The sequence below is a fragment of the Leptodactylus fuscus genome, chromosome 1 (assembly GCF_031893055.1).
Source record: "Leptodactylus fuscus isolate aLepFus1 chromosome 1, aLepFus1.hap2, whole genome shotgun sequence".
NCBI lineage: Eukaryota > Metazoa > Chordata > Amphibia > Anura > Leptodactylidae > Leptodactylus > Leptodactylus fuscus.
The window spans coordinates 193,353,272-193,375,696 of NC_134265.1; the positions used below are offsets into that span (position 1 = coordinate 193,353,272).

General features: G+C 45.1%; 1 protein-coding gene across 1 annotated transcript in view; it reads left to right on the forward strand.

The window, feature by feature from the left end:
* KLF2 (KLF transcription factor 2) overlaps positions 1-21,387 on the forward strand; it is a 43,637-nt gene extending 22,250 nt beyond the window's left edge. Inside the window, exons 2-4 of the mRNA XM_075280764.1 lie at positions 18,768-18,860; positions 19,100-19,994; positions 20,318-21,387. Of these exons, the coding sequence (XP_075136865.1) occupies positions 18,789-18,860; positions 19,100-19,994; positions 20,318-20,493 (1,143 nt within the window). The 5' untranslated portion in view covers positions 18,768-18,788 and the 3' untranslated portion in view covers positions 20,494-21,387. The remainder of the gene's footprint in view (positions 1-18,767; positions 18,861-19,099; positions 19,995-20,317) is intronic.
* Positions 21,388-22,425: the final 1,038 nt, after the last annotated feature.

Sequence of the window (22,425 nt, forward strand, 5' to 3'; positions counted from 1 at the left end):
GCGTTCCGGCTTGTTGAAACTCCCGCCTTCCTGGACCTGATGGCAACTGCGGCACCTCGCTATGCCGTCCCTAGCCGTTACTACTTCTCCCGGTGTGCCGTCCCCGCCTTGCACCAGCACGTGTCACTCAACATCAGGCGGGCCCTTAGTTCCGCGCTTTGCACAAAGGTCCACTTGACCACCGACGCGTGGACAAGTGCATGCGGACAGGGACGCTACATTTCACTGACGGCACACTGGGTGAATGTAGTTGAGGCTGGGACTGCTTCCCAAACTGGCCCGGTGTACCTCGTCTCCCCGCCTAACATTCCTGGCAGGGACACGAGAAGAACACCCCCCTCCTCCTCCTCCTCTACCGCCTCCTCCTCCGCCACCGCCTCCTCCTCCGCCACCGCCTCCTCCTCCGCTGTTAGATTGACCCCAGCTACGAGTTGGAAACGTTGCAGCACTGGCGTTGGTAGACGTCAGCAGGCTGTGCTGAAGCTGATCAGCTTGGGGGACAGACAGCACACTGCCTCCGAGGTGAGGGATGCCCTCCTCGATGAGACGGCAATATGGTTTGAGCCGCTGCACCTGGGCCCAGGCATGGTCGTTTGTGATAACGGCCGGAACCTGGTAGCAGCTCTGGAGCTTGCCGGACTCCAACATGTTCCATGCCTGGCCCACGTCTTCAACCTAGTGGTGCAACGTTTCCTAAAGAGCTACCCCAATGTTCCAGAGCTACTGGTGAAAGTGCGGCGCATGTGCGCCCACTTTCGCAAGTCGACAGTAGCCGCTGCTAGCTTAAAATCTCTCCAGCAACGCCTGCATGTGCCACAACACCGGCTTTTGTGCGACGTCCCCACACGCTGGAACTCAACGTTTCAGATGTTGAATAGAGTGGTTGAGCAGCAGAGACCTTTGATGGAATACCAGCTACAAAACCCTAGGGTGCCACAAAGTCAGCTGCCTCAGTTTCACATCCATGAGTGGCCATGGATGAGAGACCTTTGTGACATCCTACGGGTCTTTGAGGAGTCCACAAGGAGGGTGAGCTCTGAGGATGCGATGGTGAGCCTTACAATCCCGCTCTTGTGTGTTCTGAGAGAATCCCTGATTGACATCAGGGATAACTCAGATCACACAGAGGAGTTAGGGATAGCATCCGATCCGTCACAGCTGGAGAGTAGGTCCACACATCTGTCCGCTTCACTGCGTTTAATGGAGGAGGAGGAGGAGGAGGAGGAGGAAGAAGAGTTGTCCGATGATGTGATGGTGATACAGGAGGCTTCCGGGCAACTTCGAATCGTCCCATTGTTGCAGCGCGGATGGGTAGACATGGAGGATGAGGAGGAAATGGAGATTGAACTTTCCGGTGGGGCCAGAGGAGTCATGCCAACTAACACTGTGGCAGACATGGCTGAGTTCATGTTGGGGTGCTTTACAACCGACAAGCGTATTGTCAAAATCATGGAGGACAACCAGTACTGGATCTTTGCTATCCTTGACCCCCGGTATAAAAACAACATCTCGTCTTTTATTCCGGTAGAGGGGAGGGCCAATCGCATCAATGCTTGCCACAGGCAATTGGTGCAGAATATGATGGAGATGTTTCCAGCATGTGACGTTGGCGGCAGGGAGGGCAGTTCCTCCAGTAGGCAACCAAGTTCTCACCGGTCCACACAAACGAGGGGCACACTGTCTAAGGTCTGGGACACCTTGATGGCACCCCCTCGCCAAAGTGCCGCCACGGAGGGTCCTAGTGTCACCAGGCGTGAGAAGTATAGGCGCATGTTGCGGGAATACCTTTCCGACCACAGCCCTGTCCTCTCCGACCCCTCTGCGCCCTACACGTATTGGGTGTCGAAGTTGGACCTGTGGCTTGAACTTGCCCTATATGCCTTGGAGGTGCTGTCCTGTCCTGCCGCCAGCGTCCTATCTGAGAGGGTGTTCAGTGCAGCCGGTGGCATCATCACTGACAAGCGCACCCGTCTGTCAGCTGAGAGTGCCGACCGGCTCACTTTGATAAAAATGAACCACCACTGGGTAGAGCCGTCATTTTTGTGCCCACCTGTGTAAAGCACCCCAACATGAAACTCCATGTCTGTACTCAACCTCTCCAATTCCTCCGCATCCTCATACTCATCCACCATAAGCGTTGCACAATTCTGCTAATACTAGGCTCCCTCCACCCTGATTTCCCCCAACTCTGCTGGTTAGAGGCTCCCTCCACCCTGATTTCCACCAACTCTGCTGGTTAGAGGCTCCCTCCACCATGAATTTGCCCAAACTGGGCTGTTTAGAGGCTCCCTCCACCATGAATTGGTCCAAACTGGGGTTTTTAGAGGCTCCCTCCACCATGAATTGGTCCAAACTGGGCTGTTTAGCGGCTCCCTCCACCATTAATTGGTCCAAACTGGGCTGGTTAGAGGCTCCCTGCACCATGAATTTGCCCAAACTGGGCTGTTTAGAGGCTCCCTCCACCATGAATTTGCCCAAACTGGGCTGGTTAGAGGCTCCCTCCACCATGAATTGGTCCAAACTGGGGTTTTTAGAGGCTCCCTCCACCATGAATTGGTCCAAACTTGGCTGTTTAGAGGCTCCCTCCACCATTAATTGGTCCAAACTGGGCTGGTTAGAGGCTCCCTCCACCATGAATTGGTCCAAACTGGGTTTTTTAGAGGCTCCCTCCACCATGAATTGGTCCAAACTGGGGTTTTTAGAGGCTCCCTCCACCATGAATTGGTCCAAACTGGGCTGTTTAGCGGCTCCCTCCACCATTAATTGGTCCAAACTGGGCTGGTTAGAGGCTCCCTCCACCATGAATTTGCCCAAACTGGGCTGTTTAGAGGCTCCCTCCACCATGAATTTGCCCAAACTGGGCTGGTTAGAGGCTCCCTCCACCATGAATTGGTCCAAACTGGGGTTTTTAGAGGCTCCCTCCACCATGAATTGGTCCAAACTTGGCTGTTTAGAGGCTCCCTCCACCATTAATTGGTCCAAACTGGGCTGGTTAGAGGCTCCCTCCACCATGAATTGGTCCAAACTGGGTTTTTTAGAGGCTCCCTCCACCATGAATTTGCCCAAACTGGGCTGTTTAGAGGCTCCCTCCACCATGAATTGGTCCAAACTGGGCTGGTTAGAGGCTCCCTCCACCATGAATTTCCCAAAACTTGGCTGTTTAGAGGCTCCCTCCACCATTAATTGGTCCAAACTGGGCTGGTTAGAGGCTCCCTCCACCATGAATTTGCCCAAACTGGGCTGTTTAGAGGCTCCCTCCACCATGAATTGGTCCAAACTGGGTTTTTTAGAGGCTCCCTCCACCATGAATTGGTCCAAACTGGGCTGTTTAGAGGCTCCCTCCACCATGAATTTGCCCAAACTGGGCTGGTTAGAGGCTCCCTCCACCATGAATTGGTCCAAACTGGGCTGGTTAGAGGCTCCCTCCACCATGAATTTGCCCAAACTGGGCTGTTTAGAGGCTCCCTCCACCATGAATTGGTCCAAACTGGATTTTTTAGAGGCTCCCTCCACCATGAATTGGTCCAAACTGGGCTGTTTAGCGGCTCCCTCCACCATTAATTGGTCCAAACTGGGCTGGTTAGAGGCTCCCTCCACCATGAATTTGCCCAAACTGGGCTGTTTAGAGGCTCCCTCCACCATGAATTTGCCCAAACTGGGCTGGTTAGAGGCTCCCTCCACCATGAAATGGTCCAAACTGGGGTTTTTAGAGGCTCCCTCCACCATGAATTGGTCCAAACTTGGCTGTTTAGAGGCTCCCTCCACCATTAATTGGTCCAAACTGGGCTGGTTAGAGGCTCCCTCCACCATGAATTGGTCCAAACTGGGTTTTTTAGAGGCTCCCTCCACCATGAATTGGTCCAAACTGGGGTTTTTAGAGGCTCCCTCCACCATGAATTGGTCCAAACTGGGCTGTTTAGCGGCTCCCTCCACCATTAATTGGTCCAAACTGGGCTGGTTAGAGGCTCCCTCCACCATGAATTTGCCCAAACTGGGCTGTTTAGAGGCTCCCTCCACCATGAATTTGCCCAAACTGGGCTGGTTAGAGGCTCCCTCCACCATGAATTGGTCCAAACTGGGGTTTTTAGAGGCTCCCTCCACCATGAATTGGTCCAAACTGGGCTGGTTAGAGGCTCCCTCCACCATGAATTGGTCCAAACTGGGTTTTTTAGAGGCTCCCTCCACCATGAATTTGCCCAAACTGGGCTGTTTAGAGGCTCCCTCCACCATGAATTGGTCCAAACTGGGCTGGTTAGAGGCTCCCTCCACCATGAGTTTCCCAAAACTTGGCTGTTTAGAGGCTCCCTCCACCATTAATTGGTCCAAACTGGGCTGGTTAGAGGCTCCCTCCACCATGAATTTGCCCAAACTGGGCTGTTTAGAGGCTCCCTCCACCATGAATTGGTCCAAACTGGGTTTTTTAGAGGCTCCCTCCACCATGAATTGGTCCAAACTGGGCTGTTTAGAGGCTCCCTCCACCATGAATTTGCCCAAACTGGGCTGGTTAGAGGCTCCCTCCACCATGAATTGGTCCAAACTGGGCTGGTTAGAGGCTCCCTCCACCATGAATTTGCCCAAACTGGGCTGTTTAGAGGCTCCCTCCACCATGAATTGGTCCAAACTGGGTTTTTTAGAGGCTCCCTCCACCATGAATTGGTCCAAACTGGGCTGTTTAGAGGCTCCCTCCACCATGAATTTGCCCAAACTGGGCTGGTTAGAGGCTCCCTCCACCATTAATTGGTCCAAACTGGGCTGGTTAGAGGCTCCCTCCACCATGAATTTGCCCAAACTGGGCTGTTTAGAGGCTCCCTCCACCATGAATTTGCCCAAACTGGGCTGTTTAGAGGCTCCCTCCACCATGAATTTGCCCAAACTGGGCTGGTTAGAGGCTCCCTCCACCATGAATTGGTCCAAACTGGGTTTTTTAGAGGCTCCCTCCACCATGAATTTGCCCAAACTGGGCTGGTTAGAGGCTCCCTCCACCATGAATTGGTCCAAACTGGGTTTTTTAGAGGCTCCCTCCACCATGAATTTGCCCAAACTGGGCTGGTTAGAGGCTCCCTCCACCATGAATTGGTCCAAACTGGGTTTTTTAGAGGCTCCCTCCACCATGAATTTGCCCACACTGGGCTGGTTAGAGGCTCCCTCCACCATGAATTGGTCCAAACTGGGGTTTTTAGAGGCTCCCTCCACCATGAATTTGCCCAAACTGGGGTGTTTAGAGGCTCCCTCCACCATGAATTTGCCCAAACTCTGCTGGTTAGAGGCTCAATCCACCCTGATTTTCAAAACAAATGTTGGTGCCAACCTCAACTTACTACAAGGGCCAAATTCACTGCTGGTGACAAGCTCTCCTCACTGCAAGTGCCAAATACACATGTTTCAAGGTGTTTTCCTACTGTCAGAGAGGTGGTATTGAGTGTGTAAAGTGTGTAGTTGTTAGGCTGTGATGTTGGGGTAATAGAGGGTCTTTGGTGTGTTAGATGCCCCCAGACATGCTTCCCCTGCTGTCCCAGTGTCATTCCAGAGGTGTTGGCATCATTTCCTGGGGTGTCATAGTGGACTTGGTGACCCTCCAGACACGGATTTGGGTTTCCCCCTTAACGAGTATCTGTTCCCCGTAGACTATAATGGGGTTCGAAACCCATTCGAACACACGAACATTGAGCGGCTGTTCGAATCGAATTTCGAACCTCGAACATTTTAGTGTTCGCTCATCTCTAGTTATGAACATTACCGCTCCTGATGGCAGAGATTACGCAACCATATTTCTGTATAACAATGGTTATGAAACATGATTATGACAAACATGCCTTTGACGCTATGCTTTTCCCTTGTGCAATATAGATTCCCCAATATCTGATTCAGAGTAGCAACCGGCCTTTCTTGTTTGGAAGCCACACACTGAATTAACATCCTGCTTAATTGGCAACCTATATCCTGAGCTGTGGATTGTGAATTGGATTTAACATATACATTAGACACACAACAAAACATAGCCACTATAATAAATGAAAACCACAACCAGAGTAAAATTCATAATTACATAATACAATATTAATAGAGATGAGCGAACAGTGTTCTATCGAACACATGTTCGATCGGATATCAGGGTGTTCGCCATGTTCGAATCGAATCGAACACCACGTGGTAAAGTGCGCCAAAATTCGATTCCCCTCCCACCTTCCCTGGCGCCTTTTTTGCACCAATAACAGCGCAGGGGAGGTGGGACAGGAACTACGACACTGGGGGCATTGAAAAAAATTGGAAAAAGTCATTGGCTGCCGAAATCAGGTGACCTCCATTTTAGACGAATAGTGGATTTCAAATCCGGGTCATATGAGAATGTGAACTTTGTGACTATGAGACAGGGATAGCTGTACAGGCAGGGATAGCTAGGGATAACCTTTATTTAGGGGGGAATGTTATTAAAAATAACTTTTTAGGGCTCTATCGGGTGTGTAATTGTGATTTTTGTGAGATAAACTTTTTCCCATAGGGATGCATTGGCCAGCGCTGATTGGCCGAATTCCGTACTCTGGCCAATCAGTGCTGGCCAATGCATTCTATTAGCTTGATGAAGCAGAGTGTGCACAAGGGTTCAAGCGCACCCTCGGCTCTGATGTAGCAGAGCCGAGGCTGCACAAGGGTTCAAGCGCACCCTCGGCTCTGATGTAGGAGAGCCGAGGGTGCACTTGAACCCTTGTGCACCCTCAGCTCTGCTACATCAGAGCCGAGGGTGCGCTTGAACCCTTGTGCACACTCTGCTTCATCAAGCTAATAGAATGCATTGGCCAGCGCTGATTGGCCAATGTATTCTATTAGCCTGATGAAGTAGAGCTGAATGTGTGTGCTAAGCACACACATTCAGCTCTACTTCATCGGGCTAATAGAATGCATTGGCCAGCGCTGATTGGCCAGAGTACGGAACTCGACCAATCAGCGCTGGCTCTGCTGGAGGAGGCGGAGTCTAAGATCGCTCCACACCAGTCTCCATTCAGGTCCGACCTTAGACTCCGCCTCCTCCGGCAGAGCCAGCGCTGATTGGCCGAAGGCTGGCCAATGCATTCCTATGCGAATGCAGAGACTTAGCAGTGCTGAGTCAGTTTTGCTCAACTACACATCTGATGCACACTCGGCACTGCTACATCAGATGTAGCAATCTGATGTAGCAGAGCCGAGGGTGCACTAGAACCCCTGTGCAAACTCAGTTCACGCTAATAGAATGCATTGGCCAGCGCTGATTGGCCAATGCATTCTATTAGCCCGATGAAGTAGAGCTGAATGTGTGTGCTAAGCACACACATTCAGCACTGCTTCATCACGCCAATACAATGCATTAGCCAGTGCTGATTGGCCAGAGTACGGAATTCGGCCAATCAGCGCTGGCTCTGCTGGAGGAGGCGGAGTCTAAGGTCGGACCTGAATGGAGACTGGTGTGGAGCGATCTTAGACTCCGCCTCCTCCAGCAGAGCCAGCGCTGATTGGTCGAGTTCCGTACTCTGGCCAATCAGCGCTGGCCAATGCATTCTATTAGCCCGATGAAGTAGAGCTGAATGTGTGTGCTTAGCACACACATTCAGCTCTACTTCATCAGGCTAATAGAATACATTGGCCAATCAGCGCTGGCCAATGCATTCTATTAGCTTGATGAAGCAGAGTGTGCACAAGGGTTCAAGCGCACCCTCGGCTCTGATGTAGCAGAGCCGAGGCTGCACAAGGGTTCAAGTGCACCCTCGGCTCTCCTACATCAGAGCCGAGGGTGCGCTTGAACCCTTGTGCAGCCTCGGCTCTGCTACATCAGAGCCGAGGGTGCGCTTGAACCCTTGTGCACACTCTGCTTCATCAAGCTAATAGAATGCATTGGCCAGCACTGATTGGCCAGAGTACGGAATTCGGCCAATCAGCGCTGGCCAATGCATTCTATTAGCCCGATGAAGTAGAGCTGAATGTGTGTGCTAAGCACACACATTCAGCACTGCTTCATCACGCCAATACAATGCATTAGCCAGTGCTGATTGGCCAGAGTACGGAATTCGGCCAATCAGCGCTGGCTCTGCTGGAGGAGGCGGAGTCTAAGATCGCTCCACACCAGTCTCCATTCAGGTCCGACCTTAGACTCCGCCTCCTCCAGCAGAGCCAGCGCTGATTGGCCGAATTCCGTACTCTGGCCAATCAGCACTGGCTAATGCATTGTATTGGCTTGATGAAGCAGTGCTGAATGTGTGTGCTTAGCACACACATTCAGCTCTACTTCATCGGGCTAATAGAATGCATTGGCCAGCGCTGATTGGCCGAATTCCGTACTCTGGCCAATCAGCACTGGCTAATGCATTGTATTGGCTTGATGAAGCAGTGCTGAATGTGTGTGCTTAGCACACACATTCAGCTCTACTTCATCGGGCTAATAGAATGCATTGGCCAATCAGCGCTGGCCAATGCATTCTATTAGCGTGAACTGAGTTTGCACAGGGGTTCTAGTGCACCCTCGGCTCTGCTACATCAGATTGCTACATCTGATGTAGCAGTGCCGAGTGTGCATCAGATGTGTAGTTGAGCAAAACTGACTCAGCACTGCTAAGTCTGCATTCGCATAGGAATGCATTGGCCAGCCTTCGGCCAATCAGCGCTGGCTCTGCCGGAGGAGGCGGAGTCTAAGGTCGGACCTGAATGGAGACTGGTGTGGAGCGATCTTAGACTCCGCCTCCTCCAGCAGAGCCAGCGCTGATTGGCCGAATTCCGTACTCTGGCCAATCAGCACTGGCTAATGCATTGTATTGGCTTGATGAAGCAGTGCTGAATGTGTGTGCTTAGCACACACATTCAGCTCTACTTCATCGGGCTAATAGAATGCATTGGCCAGCGCTGATTGGCCGAATTCCGTACTCTGGCCAATCAGCACTGGCTAATGCATTGTATTGGCTTGATGAAGCAGTGCTGAATGTGTGTGCTTAGCACACACATTCAGCTCTACTTCATCGGGCTAATAGAATGCATTGGCCAATCAGCGCTGGCCAATGCATTCTATTAGCGTGAACTGAGTTTGCACAGGGGTTCTAGTGCACCCTCGGCTCTGCTACATCAGATTGCTACATCTGATGTAGCAGTGCCGAGTGTGCATCAGATGTGTAGTTGAGCAAAACTGACTCAGCACTGCTAAGTCTGCATTCGCATAGGAATGCATTGGCCAGCCTTCGGCCAATCAGCGCTGGCTCTGCCGGAGGAGGCAGAGTCTAAGGTCGGATCTGAATGGAGACTGGTGTGGAGCGATCTTAGACTCCGCCTCCTCCAGCAGAGCCAGCGCTGATTGGCCGAATTCCGTACTCTGGCCAATCAGCACTGGCTAATGCATTGTATTGGCTTGATGAAGCAGTGCTGAATGTGTGTGCTTAGCACACACATTCAGCTCTACTTCATCGGGCTAATAGAATGCATTGGCCAATCAGCGCTGGCCAATGCATTCTATTAGCGTGAACTGAGTTTGCACAGGGGTTCTAGTGCACCCTCGGCTCTGCTACATCAGATTGCTACATCTGATGTAGCAGTGCCGAGTGTGCATCAGATGTGTAGTTGAGCAAAACTGACTCAGCACTGCTAAGTCTGCATTCGCATAGGAATGCATTGGCCAGCCTTCGGCCAATCAGCGCTGGCTCTGCCGGAGGAGGCGGAGTCTAAGGTCGGACCTGAATGGAGACTGGTGTGGAGCTATCTTAGACTCCGCCTCCTCCAGCAGAGCCAGCGCTGATTGGTCGAGTTCCGTACTCTGGCCAATCAGCACTGGCCAATGCATTTCTATGGGGAAAAGTTAGCTTGCGAAAATCGCAAACTGACAGGGATTTCCATGAAATAAAGTGACTTTTATGCCCCCAGACATGCTTCCCCTGCTGTCCCAGTGTCATTCCAGGGTGTTGGTATCATTTCCTGGGGTGTCATAGTGGACTTGGTGACCCTCCAGACACGAATTTGGGTTTCCCCCTTAACGAGTTTATGTTCCCCATAGACTATAATGGGGTTCGAAACCCATTCGAACACTCGAACAGTGAGCGGCTGTTCGAATCGAATTTCGAACCTCGAACATTTTAGTGTTCGCTCATCTCTAAATATTAACACAATTCATGACACCATGCACTAGCATTCTGCATTTATCTGAATAACCTGCACAACACGCTGACATATATATTATCAAAGATTTAAAATTTTGTGCAAAAATGCATAGATATGGAATATGCATAAGAACTGTGTAAAAAAAAATTACTAGTTTTTGTAATTTCACCTGTTACAAATCAAAATAATGATAATACTATACACAATAACATACAAACGCTTGACTGTATTTTTAATAGATACCATTTCTGTATAACAGCAATGTTTTTATCTTCACGCCCTCACATTACTTACACAAGTAATGTTCTTTATGTTAATGCTCCATGACGTACCCCTCCTCAATTTTCTTGCTCTAAACTGTAGAACAGTCGTGCTTTCGTTTGCAAAACAAACCTTGCGTTTCCATGCAATAAAAAAAAGAAAAAAGTCTAATCTCACAAAACTTGTTTTTCTTTGCAAATCCTCTAAAGGGGATAGTCTGTTAATGGAATGGCTTTATGCATGGATAAGAAAAATGTATTTCCAGTCTAAGCTCACATTCTTTTTCTTTTCACTATTTATTTAATCTCCTTTCAAGTACATAATGGCTTTTCAGAACTTTCTTTTCAGTGCTGTAAAATATTCTAAAGTATTCTTTCACCACAACACTGCACTTCCGATGCTGTTTTAGGGTTGTAACAAGGTTTTATAGGCTTAAAATGTGAGTTGTTTTTTGTAGTATTCTCACTATACCACTTATGCTACATTACCACACCTTGCATCTTAATGATCCCTGGATCCCTATTGTTTTGATTGATTGAATGAATGAATGAATGAATGAATGAATGAATGAATGAATGAATGTGGCATTAGTGTAATTGTAAGCCTATACATTGCCATTACAAAAATAACTATGTCTTAAAAGGAACCAGGTAAGTATAAAGGTTATTTACTAATTGCAGCCATAGGATTAGGCCTTATTCATACAAAAATTAAAAATGGCCATTTTTTTGCAATGGCTGAAATGGCAGAAATTTCTTTGGATCTATTCACTTTTTTTTTTTTTTTTTTTTTTTTTTGATGGACTGTATTGTCATGTGAATAAACCCATAGACATTCATGGGTGTAAGTGAGGGGTTGTTTCTCAACGACCACACAAACCTACAGAGCGACTCTCCGGGCCGCAACAACTACATTCCAGGCATAAACAGGCACAAATCCTTCTCCAGGTTCCCTCAGGACAGGGGATCTTCTGTCTTCCTACCTTCAGGTGCTGGCTTCAACTCATCTGCACAGCAGGGGATAATTCCATAAGACTCTCCAACTGTCTCTTCTACCCCTTCTTATACTCCTGAGTGGGGTGGCTAGACAGACAGGTTCCAGTCTCCGCGGCACCAGAAAAAGATGTGAGCCCTTCAAGGGAAGCCTCAAGCAGACCTGGCGTAAGTCAGGCACAAAAGGTGGTCCTCACAAGCGAACCAGTACCATTCAGCTGAAGACAAACAATACTGATTTGATTATCTCTCCCTTATCTCTCTGCTCAGTTCCTGATGTGGCAGAATTCCAATTTACTGGCACCTCCAGGGCTATGCAAAAACAACATGGTGTCCTGAAAGTCCCTTGAAATTAATACTGTAAAAAGCTAAAAAGCTCACTGCTCCTTCACTTTTTTAATTATTAACTGAATTATTTTTTTAATTGCAGCAATGAGTAGCACATTTTGAATTTAATGTCTATTAGATTACAGGTTAAATGCATGGTAATATGTGCTCATCATTGCTGCAATTACAACATGCTGTTCCTAATTGAAAAAGCACTGTGTAATATTATCGGCAGCATCTTTTTTCCCCATTCACTTTGCATCAGCTTTCATAATACATGTGATTGTCGACTGATGCTTGGCCTGGTCAGGAATGGACTGTGTAATACAGACCTTAGAATAGGCAATCAATGTTATATTGGTGGGGCATAACCTCCAATTAGCACCTTGAAAAGTCAGACGCTCTGTCAAGAAAGGGTCAGGCACTCCGGCCTCTTCATTGTTTACAATGCATCTGGATGCTGTTTACACTCCATAATAAATGATAAAAATGTAATAGCAGTGGCTGATCTGGGCATTGCAAAGTAGCCCCAGTCCAGTAATTAAAAGTATGGGTTTCTGAGTATGAACAGCATCCAGTTTCTATATAAATAATGAAGAGGCTGCAATGCTTGCCTAAGTAACGTGACTCCTTCAATCAGTCAGACTATTACAAATCTAACATTGATGGTTTTTGGCCAGGGGTGGGATGCAGGGGAAAGCAAGATGGAGAAGCAGTGGCTGGGACTCATACCATCAAACTATGTGCTGGGAAATAAGGGTGAATCCTAATTTGTGGAGTCACTAAGGAGGCATCATGCTTTGGGGGGGGGGGGGTGTCACTTAAAGGGATCCTATCATTTACACACTATTTTTTCTAGGCTACGAGAAAATGGCCGCTTGCACAGTATTGTAAGCGGCCATTTTCTCGTGGCCTGTGGTCTTGCGCAGTCTGTTCTGCCCAAGGCCCGAGGCCTGGAAGTTACAAGCCACTGCCGGAAGAAGAGGCTGAAGATGACACTGCTGAAGAATATGGAGGTAGCGCTGGAGAGAGTTCTCTTGCAGCATTGGGGACGCTCCCAAAGCTGTCTGAGCGCTGGGGCCCGGCCCTAGTGCTGCAAGAGAGCTAATTTGCGTACCAACAACAACCGGGATTGTAGGCGACCGGCGGCACGGAGAAGACAACAAAAGGTAGGAGATGAATAGCCTTTCTTAAGGCTATTCCGACGTGGTATCTAGAAAAAATTATGTGTGAATGATAGGATCCCTTTAAGAAACAACATACATAAGGGCACTAACAGGGTGTTATACAGTGAGGTTATTTTAAGGGAACACTGTGCAGTATAGGGGCACTGAGAAGTCATTATTCTGTGGGAGGTGGGAGCTGAGTCACTGCCCAGTGTGTGAAGCCATCTGCATCCGATTCCAAACTCTGTGCTAAATGCAGCTGATCAATGGAGGGACAGGTGCCAGACCCCGACCAATCTCAAAGTGATGACCTATTCTAAGGATAGATCATTAATTTACACTCTTGGACAACCCCTGTAGAACTCTATTTCCCACCCATGAGGATAGACTAACCATTTTAAGAAGCAGGGTTACTCGTTTAATGTGGTGTGTCTCAAAAGCATAAAAACTGAAACATTATCAAAGAATGAGGATTAGTTTGAATTGCATAAAGAAACATATCCTGTATCTATTTTATTTTAAAAAATTAAAGTCATTACAATCACAGGACATATTAAGGCTAAGTTCACATCTGGGCCGGAGTCTCTTAGTGTCTGCCTTAAAATTGGACAGAGCTTTTCCTCTTCTGGTTTCCGTGTAAAATAAATGGACATCCAATGGACTCCATTATAGTTAATTGGGTTCGTTACACTCTGGGTATTGCCAGTATTTTAGCGGTCTGCCTCAAAAGAAAGGCAATACATGTGTAAACCTAGCATAATCATCCTGTAATGTTCCTATGGATTCTATGGCTTGAATCCAAATACACTAATACAATTTGTCTTTTCTATAATTAAGCATGCTACGCTATTTATCACAAAAACAGGTAAAATATGAAAGCAAATTTATAGCTTTTTATAGATCCATTTAAGGGGTTTTACTATCTATATTTATTGCATATTCACAGGATATGCCATAGATGTCTTAAAGATTCATGTACAACGTCTGGGACCTCGCTCATTGCTCGAGGGTCCATGGGTGACATGCGTATACAACTCTCTTCATTCGCTTCTATGAGAATTTCTGAAAACTTTTAAGCAAGCATGCTCTCATAGAAATATGCATCTTTAAGATAAGAGTAGATAGGCCATAAATGAGATTGGAAAACACCTTGAAGCTAAGGCCCCTTGTAGCGAAACGCAGCAAAAAAAAAGCTGTGGAACAAACCACAGCGGAAACACATTAGTTTTTTTTCCGCAGCGCTTTTCATTGCATTTTGGTAGAGTTTTCTGCCCTTATTATATCTATACGGAAATGCCAGAGTTTCCACAGGTATAAATGATATTGCTTTCTGCTGCAGAATTTTTTCTGCAATGCTTGGATGGGATTAGCCAGAATCGCATCTACTTTCCAGGTACTGTAAAATGCTGCATTTTCGCAATACGGTGTTTCAGCCTTAGGCTAAGACCCCATGTTACAGAAACGCAGCTTTTTTGTTGCAGAATTTGCTGCAGGTTTTTTGAGACATATCCAAACATGGCTACAAAAGCAGTGGGAAATGTCTAGAAAGCATAAATACTTCTCCCTTCTTCTCAATCTACTCCTGGCTTTGGCTCAAAAAAAAAAAAAAAAAAAAAAAAGAAGCAAAATGTGCAGTAAAAGGAGCTGATTTTCTGCAACATGGTGCTTTAGTTTTTGGCTATGACCACATACGGTGACCATGCTGTAGAGTTTCACATAGCAGTGTGGTCCTCTGCAAAAAATTGGCACAGTTCAGCTATAGCAGTGACCCTACTGCTTTCAACCCTTCCATTAACCCATTCCTGCTGCAGCTCTTTTATTATTTTTGTTTTTGACTCCCCATAAACCATAACTTTTTACATTTTACATTTTGCAATACAAACTGTACTTCATAATTGTACCATATAATATTCTGTAAGATGTACTGGGAAGATGGAAAAAAATTCAGGGGCCAGAAAACACCTATAACACTTAGGACCTAGGATAGTTCAGGTGGTATTTTTTTTTCCTTCCGCCTTCCAAAATATATAACATTTATAAGGTTACAGTGTTCACTCTGAATTAAAAATGATATGGCAACTTTGTCCAGCAGGTGATTAAAATTACACTGATATCATATTTATGTTGACTTTATTAAGCTTTACTGCTTTTACTAAATAAAATGTCATGTTTTGAAAGTAACAATTTTCCTGGATTCACTGTACTCTGATGTCTATATTTTTTTTTACTGATTTGTTGACAGAGTTATGGTAGGACTCTTTATTTGCAAGGCAAATGGTAATTTTTATTGGTACCAATTTTTGGTATATATGACTTTTTGATCACTTTGTATTCCAAGTTTTGGGGTGAGGCAAAGAGACCAAAATACATTAATTTGTGATTGTGATATATATATTTTTTAACCTTTTTTTTATAGCGTTATTAAGGCATAACGTTTTTATAGCATACTTGCCCTTGAATCACTCAGAAGTAGTATGGCGTGGCATGTTAAGGGGTTAAATCTGCACTACATGTCAAGTTATGTGCAGATTCCACTACAGACATTAAAAATCACATCCACATTGCTGCTACTGTCAAATGTGGCATCATTTATGTATGAAAATTCTGTACAGAAAACATACAGTTTCAGTTCCATGTGGGTCTACTCTAAAAACAAGTGTAAAAAAACACTATAAAAAAACATATGGAAAGCTTGCCATTTTAAAATTATGTTTCTATGGGACTGAAACTGCAGATTTTCTGAAACAGAAAAACAGTGTGTTTTTCTTTTGGCTTTTTTTTTTGCAGAAATACCACAGATTTCACCCTTTGTAATCTGCAATAAAAATGTGTATTAACATGCTGTAGATATAGGTTATGGTTATACCACCTTTTTTCAACTGGAGAACTGTATGAGGACTTTAGTTTTAAAGCTATATATTAAAATGCAAAACAGAATACAAAACAAACATCAAAACAGTCATAATCTCAATTCTGAAATGCGAGGCAAGACAAACATAAAGAACAATGAAATAATGACACGTCTAAAGTTAGCAAGTCTGTAGGACAAGAAAAGGGGATAAAAGGGTATAAAAACCAAAAACTAACACAAGGGAACTAGAGGGGTAATGAGTAGCGCTAAAGGACAAGATCAGGGGTGGGTAGAAGGGAGATGCTGCCCAAGAAAAGGGGTATTAGTACTACACTCAATCCTGGCAACTATCATGATTGAAGACAGTATAGCAGACCCAAAATATTGGACCTATTAATTTATAGTGTCTAGACTCTATCAAAGAGTGGGCGAGTGTCTGAGATAATGGCATCAATTTTTTCATTAAGCATCATAGTATTAATGTGTCGAACAAAATTGATCAATGAGAGAGATAGGCATCTCCAGCATGAGGACTTTAATTGGAGTAATGCCTAGCACATGTTGCGATATACTGAATCTCACCTGTAGGAGAGGTGTTACATTATGTACGTGGATGTGGTTATACCTGCACTGTGTTACCACGGGAGCATTCTCTTATAAGTAAGGGACACAATGATTAATTGCAGACTGTATATTATTGATACTGAGGAGGTCACACACTATGTACCTGGATGTGGTTATACCTGACCTCTGTTGTGGCACAGGAGCTTTCCTTTATAAGTAAGTGACACAATGATTAATTCCAGACTATATACTTTAATATTGAGGGTGATTACACAGTATATGTGCGGATGTGGTTATACCTGCACTATGTGGGCTCACAAGAGCTTTCCCTTATAATTAAGTGATACATTGATTAATTGCAGGATAGTTCTCAGTATATAAGGGGAGACCTACTATGTAGCTGGATGTGGTTTTTACCTGCTCTCTGTTGTGGAGTCACAGGAGCTTTCGCTTATAAGTAAGGGACACACTGATTAATTCCAGACTATATACTATGATAAAAAAAAAAAATTACTCCAGCATGCCCAATTATATATAAAATATAACTTTTACTTCAAAAATTTAAAAACATAGTACAGACATGGATCCAGGCACGTACAAAAAACAGATAAGCTTACGCGTTTCGGGAACAAGGATGAGGTCCCTTATTCATAGCTTAGCTATAGCCTGGGCGCATGCGCAGTAGCCGTAGTAGAAGCCGCGTGCTACTGCGCATGCGCCCAGGTCATTTTTATTTTTATCAAAGTCCGTTCGCGAGCGCTGGAGGAGGACAGGACCGGAGGACATCGGAGGAAGAAGAGGCTGGGATGAAGATGAAGACACACCCTGAATGCCCGCCCAGTGTGCACCTTCCGTAAGTAGAGCACATTCTTTTTTAGGGTTTTATTTTAAAACGGGGGGGGGGGGGGGGGGGGGGGGGGGGGGGTAGTTTAACATAACTTTTATGGTGCCTGAATAGCCTTTTTAAAGGCTATTCATGCATATGTGGGGCTCTATCAGCATGATTTTGCTGATAGAGCCCTTTTAATTCCAGACTATATACTATGATACTGAGGTACTATGTACCTGGATGTGGCTATACCTGCTCTCTGTTGTGGGGTCACAGGAGCTTTCCCTTATAAGTAAGCACACACAGTGATTAATTCCAGACTATATACCGTACTATATACTGCTCTCAGTTGTGGGGTCACAGGAGCTTTCCCTTATAAGTAAGCACACACAGTGATTAATTCCAGTCAATCCCTCATTACTGGTTAATCCCAGGATATTTCATATACCTGTGCTCTGCAGTGCTGAGGCCATTGTTGCACTATGTGAACCTACTGTAGTTATCACACACACTTTGCTGCTACAGTAGCATTAAGGTCAGTTCACACGTGAAAACCGCCTAGCTTATTTGTGCGAGGTAAAAAACCTCGAGGAGTTTTTTTGACGCTGTTTTTTGCATTCCACGCGGTTTTTGACGAGGTTTTTGACGCGGTTTTCGCTAGCGGTTTTCGCTAGGTTTTTTTTTCCTATATGTGCTATAGAAACTGCAGGCGAAAACCGCGCGTTTTTTTGCAAAAAACCGCGCGGTTTTGTGTGTAAAAAACCGCGCGGTTTTTTACCGCGCGGTTTTCGCCTCCCATTCACTTCTATGCAATTCTTCAGGCGTTTTCCGCCTGAAGAAAGGTCATGTCGCTTCTTCAGGCGGAAAACGCTAGGAGGAAAAAAAAAGCTAGTGGTCTACATAGACCACCATGTTAAAGGAGAGGTTTTTGAAGCGAATTCCGCTGTCAAAAACCTCCCCTTTGCCCACGTGTGAACTAGCCCTTATGGGGGAAAAACGTAGAGTATCTAATAGTATTGTTACATAAAATGTTTATTTTTGTCCCGCACCGTCTCTATGAATAGAGCTGCATTGTTCACTCCAGCGCTATTATCTGCACCTTGAGCTTGTTAAACCTAATAAATCAGCCATTCCCTTTCTGCTATATTTTCTGTCAGAGTTGACAAGTCCTTAGGAATTCACACACACTTCAAACATGCAGCTGTACAAAACGAAGAAAAAAAAAAAAAAAAAAAAAAAGGCGGGCTTTTGAGGCCGGGGCTCCCTCCTACGTCAGAGTCACGTCACACGTCAATGTGTTGGCCTGTGTTTCCTTGGGTTGCTTAGTGACGGGCTGTCGGGGGCGTGGCTAACTCTTTAAAGGGCTCCCGGAGCTGCTCCTCTGGTCGCAGACTGCTCTGAACTGAAGGGTTTATATAGTGCTGCTAAATTTAGGCTCCGCTGAGTGCTCAGCCTCCTTATCCTGAACGTGTTTCCTCCTCTCCTTGCAATTGGTTTGGTGCTTGCCCCCCGTGCCTTTATTTATAATCTAGGCCCCCTCGCACTGCAAGGAAAGTTTAGTTTTCGCATCTGCACGGACGGACCTCTCTCCGAGGGGTTTAATACTGTAACTTGGTTGAACTTTTTACTCCATACAATTTCTTTATTTTTGTCGCTGTCGGTGCCAATCTGACCCGGGTTTAAGGAGCACAGAGATGGCTCTGACGGAGTCCATCCTCCCTTCTTTCTCTACTTTTGCTAATCCGAGAGAGAAGTGCTTCCAAGAAGTAAGTATCCTCAGCAGGTGTGGGCAGGTGAAGACACGTGTGCTTGTAGATACGGATGTACGGAGGGGATTGTTCGCATTGTGCACGTGTCAAAGCACCTCACGTTTGGCTTCAGTCAGACTTGGCGATTTGGTGGCGTTGTGCTGCGAGTGCCAGAGGGGATTGAGCCTTGTTTGTAGCACGATCACTGCTCCTGTACCAGGTAATGCCTAATCTTCTTCTGTATTTCTCTTTCACAGAAATGGAAGGGTGCTTATGAATCCAAGTCTTCACATAGCAGCTGTGATGCCCTTGAAGCCATGCACAACACAGAGCCCTTCTGCTCCAAGAAAGAGGATGAAGATCTGAACAATGTTCTCGAGTTTGTGCTGTCCATGGGTGCAGACAAGAATGTCCAGACCTGTGGCGATTACTCTCTGCCTCCTCCTGAAGCCTGCACATACTACCAAACAAACCCTTCTCCAGGGGGCTACAGCACTGAGCACAGTCCACCTCCTTACAGCTCATCTAGCCTCATGACTGAGCTTATGAGATCTGATCTGGACAACTACTGCCATGCCAACCAAGTTCAGGGGAGGTTTTTTGTCAGTCAAAGCTTTGATTTTCCAGAGTCCATTAAAACAGAACCAGCAATGGACTCTTATGGACCTATAATTGGCTTGGTGCCTCAGTCCTGTTCAAAGGTTAAGCAGGAAGGTAGCGCGGCTTGTATGATGGCATACGACCAACCAAGACTTGCAAACTCTCCACAGATGGGTGGCATTGACACGCCGCCTCTGAGCCCAGATGACTTGATGTTAAATGACTGTCAAACCCAATTGATGTGCCATCCGACAATGTCATACAGCCATGGTTACCAAAATGCAACAGCTTTCCATCATCCACCTTCTAACCAGTATCAAGGACCCTCACAATTTACCATGTTTGAGGACAATTTACCTATGCAGCTGTCTGCTACCAGAGGGGTCATAACCCCACCTTGCTCTCCTTTGGAAATCCTGGATGCCAAACCAAAGAGGGGCCGCAGATCATGGCCCAGAAAGAGAACTGCTACGCATACCTGCTCATATGCTGGATGTGGGAAGACTTACACCAAGAGTTCTCATCTCAAGGCTCATCTAAGAACCCATACTGGTAGGTACAACATGATATTGCTATTAATGTATGTTGGAGCTATTGTATTATCTATGCTGCTGTAACACACTACATTTCCCCATGGTGGGACTATTAAAGGATTTTCTTATTTTATGCCCACTTATTAGATACATTGGGCATTCATAAATCGATGACTAGTTAAAACATTGCTCCTGTTTTTGAGTAGAACATTAAAAAAAAAAAATCCTATAGCTATATTTATTTATCCTATATCTAATAAGGATCATATCCCTATGTAACTCATTAGCAGCATGGTGGATTTGGGACAGATTATTAATCTTTTGGTCTTCTCTTCTATTCAGGTGAAAAACCTTATCACTGTAACTGGGAAGGATGTGGATGGAAGTTTGCCAGATCCGATGAACTGACACGCCACTTCCGCAAACACACTGGACATCGGCCCTTCCAGTGTCACCTGTGTGACCGCGCCTTTTCCCGCTCAGACCACTTGGCCCTACACATGAAGCGGCATATGTAAATCCAGGACTATTGCAATTCAGTGTGGCACATTAAACACATGAACTCTTCTTGTTGTGGACTGACCTGGGTCACACTACAGCTGGTACTGCATGGGTGTTTAGATGCCCTTCTGCATCTCTAGTGGACCTTGCAAAGAAGAACTTGACTTATTAAAAACAAAGGCTGGACCTAGTAACTTGAACTTGCGCATTAACTGGAACACCTCATAGATGGGGTCATTTAGATGTGCCTGTAGATAAATCTCAATCCTTTGATTAACCCTTTGCTTGCTTTAAAAGCAGCAAACAGCATTTCACAGGGCATTGAATGTTAAACATGGATAAATCAATTTAACTATATTGCATTGTGTGATGCAGAATAGTTCCATGTATTTAAGTATCTGTTTATCCCAAGTCCTCTCACTACAGTATGCACTTATTTTCCCTAAAGTATAGATATCTTGTGGGGGCACTTGTTTATCACTGTAACGTATGAGGGCTGGGTAACGTCTTCCATTTGGTAACTTAGACTATTTTTGACATTCCATTGTTTAACTTGATTGTAACTGCCTACTACAAGACAATGTTTGTATGAAACTGCCATATCTTGATCTTTTTTCCTTTGACAGGATGAACACTTGCGTATTTGATATTCTGTTAAATATATGGATTGCATTAAGACTTCTTCCCATGGAATATTTTATATAAGTAGTGTTTATACTGTTACACTATAAACTGCAGGGCTAGAGGTCTTGCCTGAAAATATCATTTTATATTATATATTTATATGTAATTATAAAGACTTGTAAATACCTTTGTATAGTGTACATATGACGATAAAATGGCACATCGCTGTTTTTGTTTGAAATGAGGGAAGATTTCTATTGACTTGCGTTTTTTATTAAAAAAAATTGAATGAGTTTCTGTCTTCATGTTTGATACTAAATTGATCTGTACTATTTAGTGGAATTTTTAACTATTTATATGGCAAGTACTCAATATCAGCTCATGCTTCACTTGTATGAAGAACAGCTGAAAACCCAAAACATGATCATACTGGGGAGACCCGCTCAAAATCCACGTATGCCACCTGCTGTCTGTAGTGGAGTATTGCACCATATCTGATCCTACATAACATCTGTGACGAAACTGTTCTTTATTTTCACAAATTACAATCCACCATTATTTTATTGAATGACTCATTTGATGTTCCCAGCTGAGTCATTAAAAGCCGCTACCTAAATCTGGCAATCTCTCACACAACTCCCACGTAAAATTTTGTAGGTATGAAATGAATCACTGTGTATCCAGAATTAAATTATTGCAATAAAGCAGCTATAGATTAATGGAGGATTGACAGTATATATATATATATATATATATATATATATATATATATATATATATATATACACTTTCTTGTTTGATTTAGTTTTGCTTATGTGGTTTTTGCAGGTACTGCAACTGCATTTTTGCAGTGAGTACTTACACCAGTCATCTGAGTGTGAACAGTACACATACCCTGAAAAGTGATGCGATATGTCTGGTACATGTAAAAACAAAACCTAAACGAAGGAAAAATGAAGACATTCTAGATACCAACAGGAACACCTTAGTTTTCTGCTTTTGACCATTACTTCTGTTCTAGCTACAAAAAAAGTAAATTTCTGTACAGCAAATAGATTATTCAAATCTTTTTAATGAAAATATCTTTTTCAAACGTGTATTATGATTGAGGGTTTTTTAGATCTCTACTTGCTGTCATTCTTCTAGTGGATAATTCATCCATGGTTATGTGATGTGCACAGTTTGTTACAGGACAGTATTCAGACACCTGTCTTGTAACAAGCTGTGCACCTGTGTGTCCAGCACACAACCATGCATAGATTTTCAGCAATTGGAAATAAACAAGCCGAGATCTTACATTCAAAAATTGTGCAACTTTTCATTAT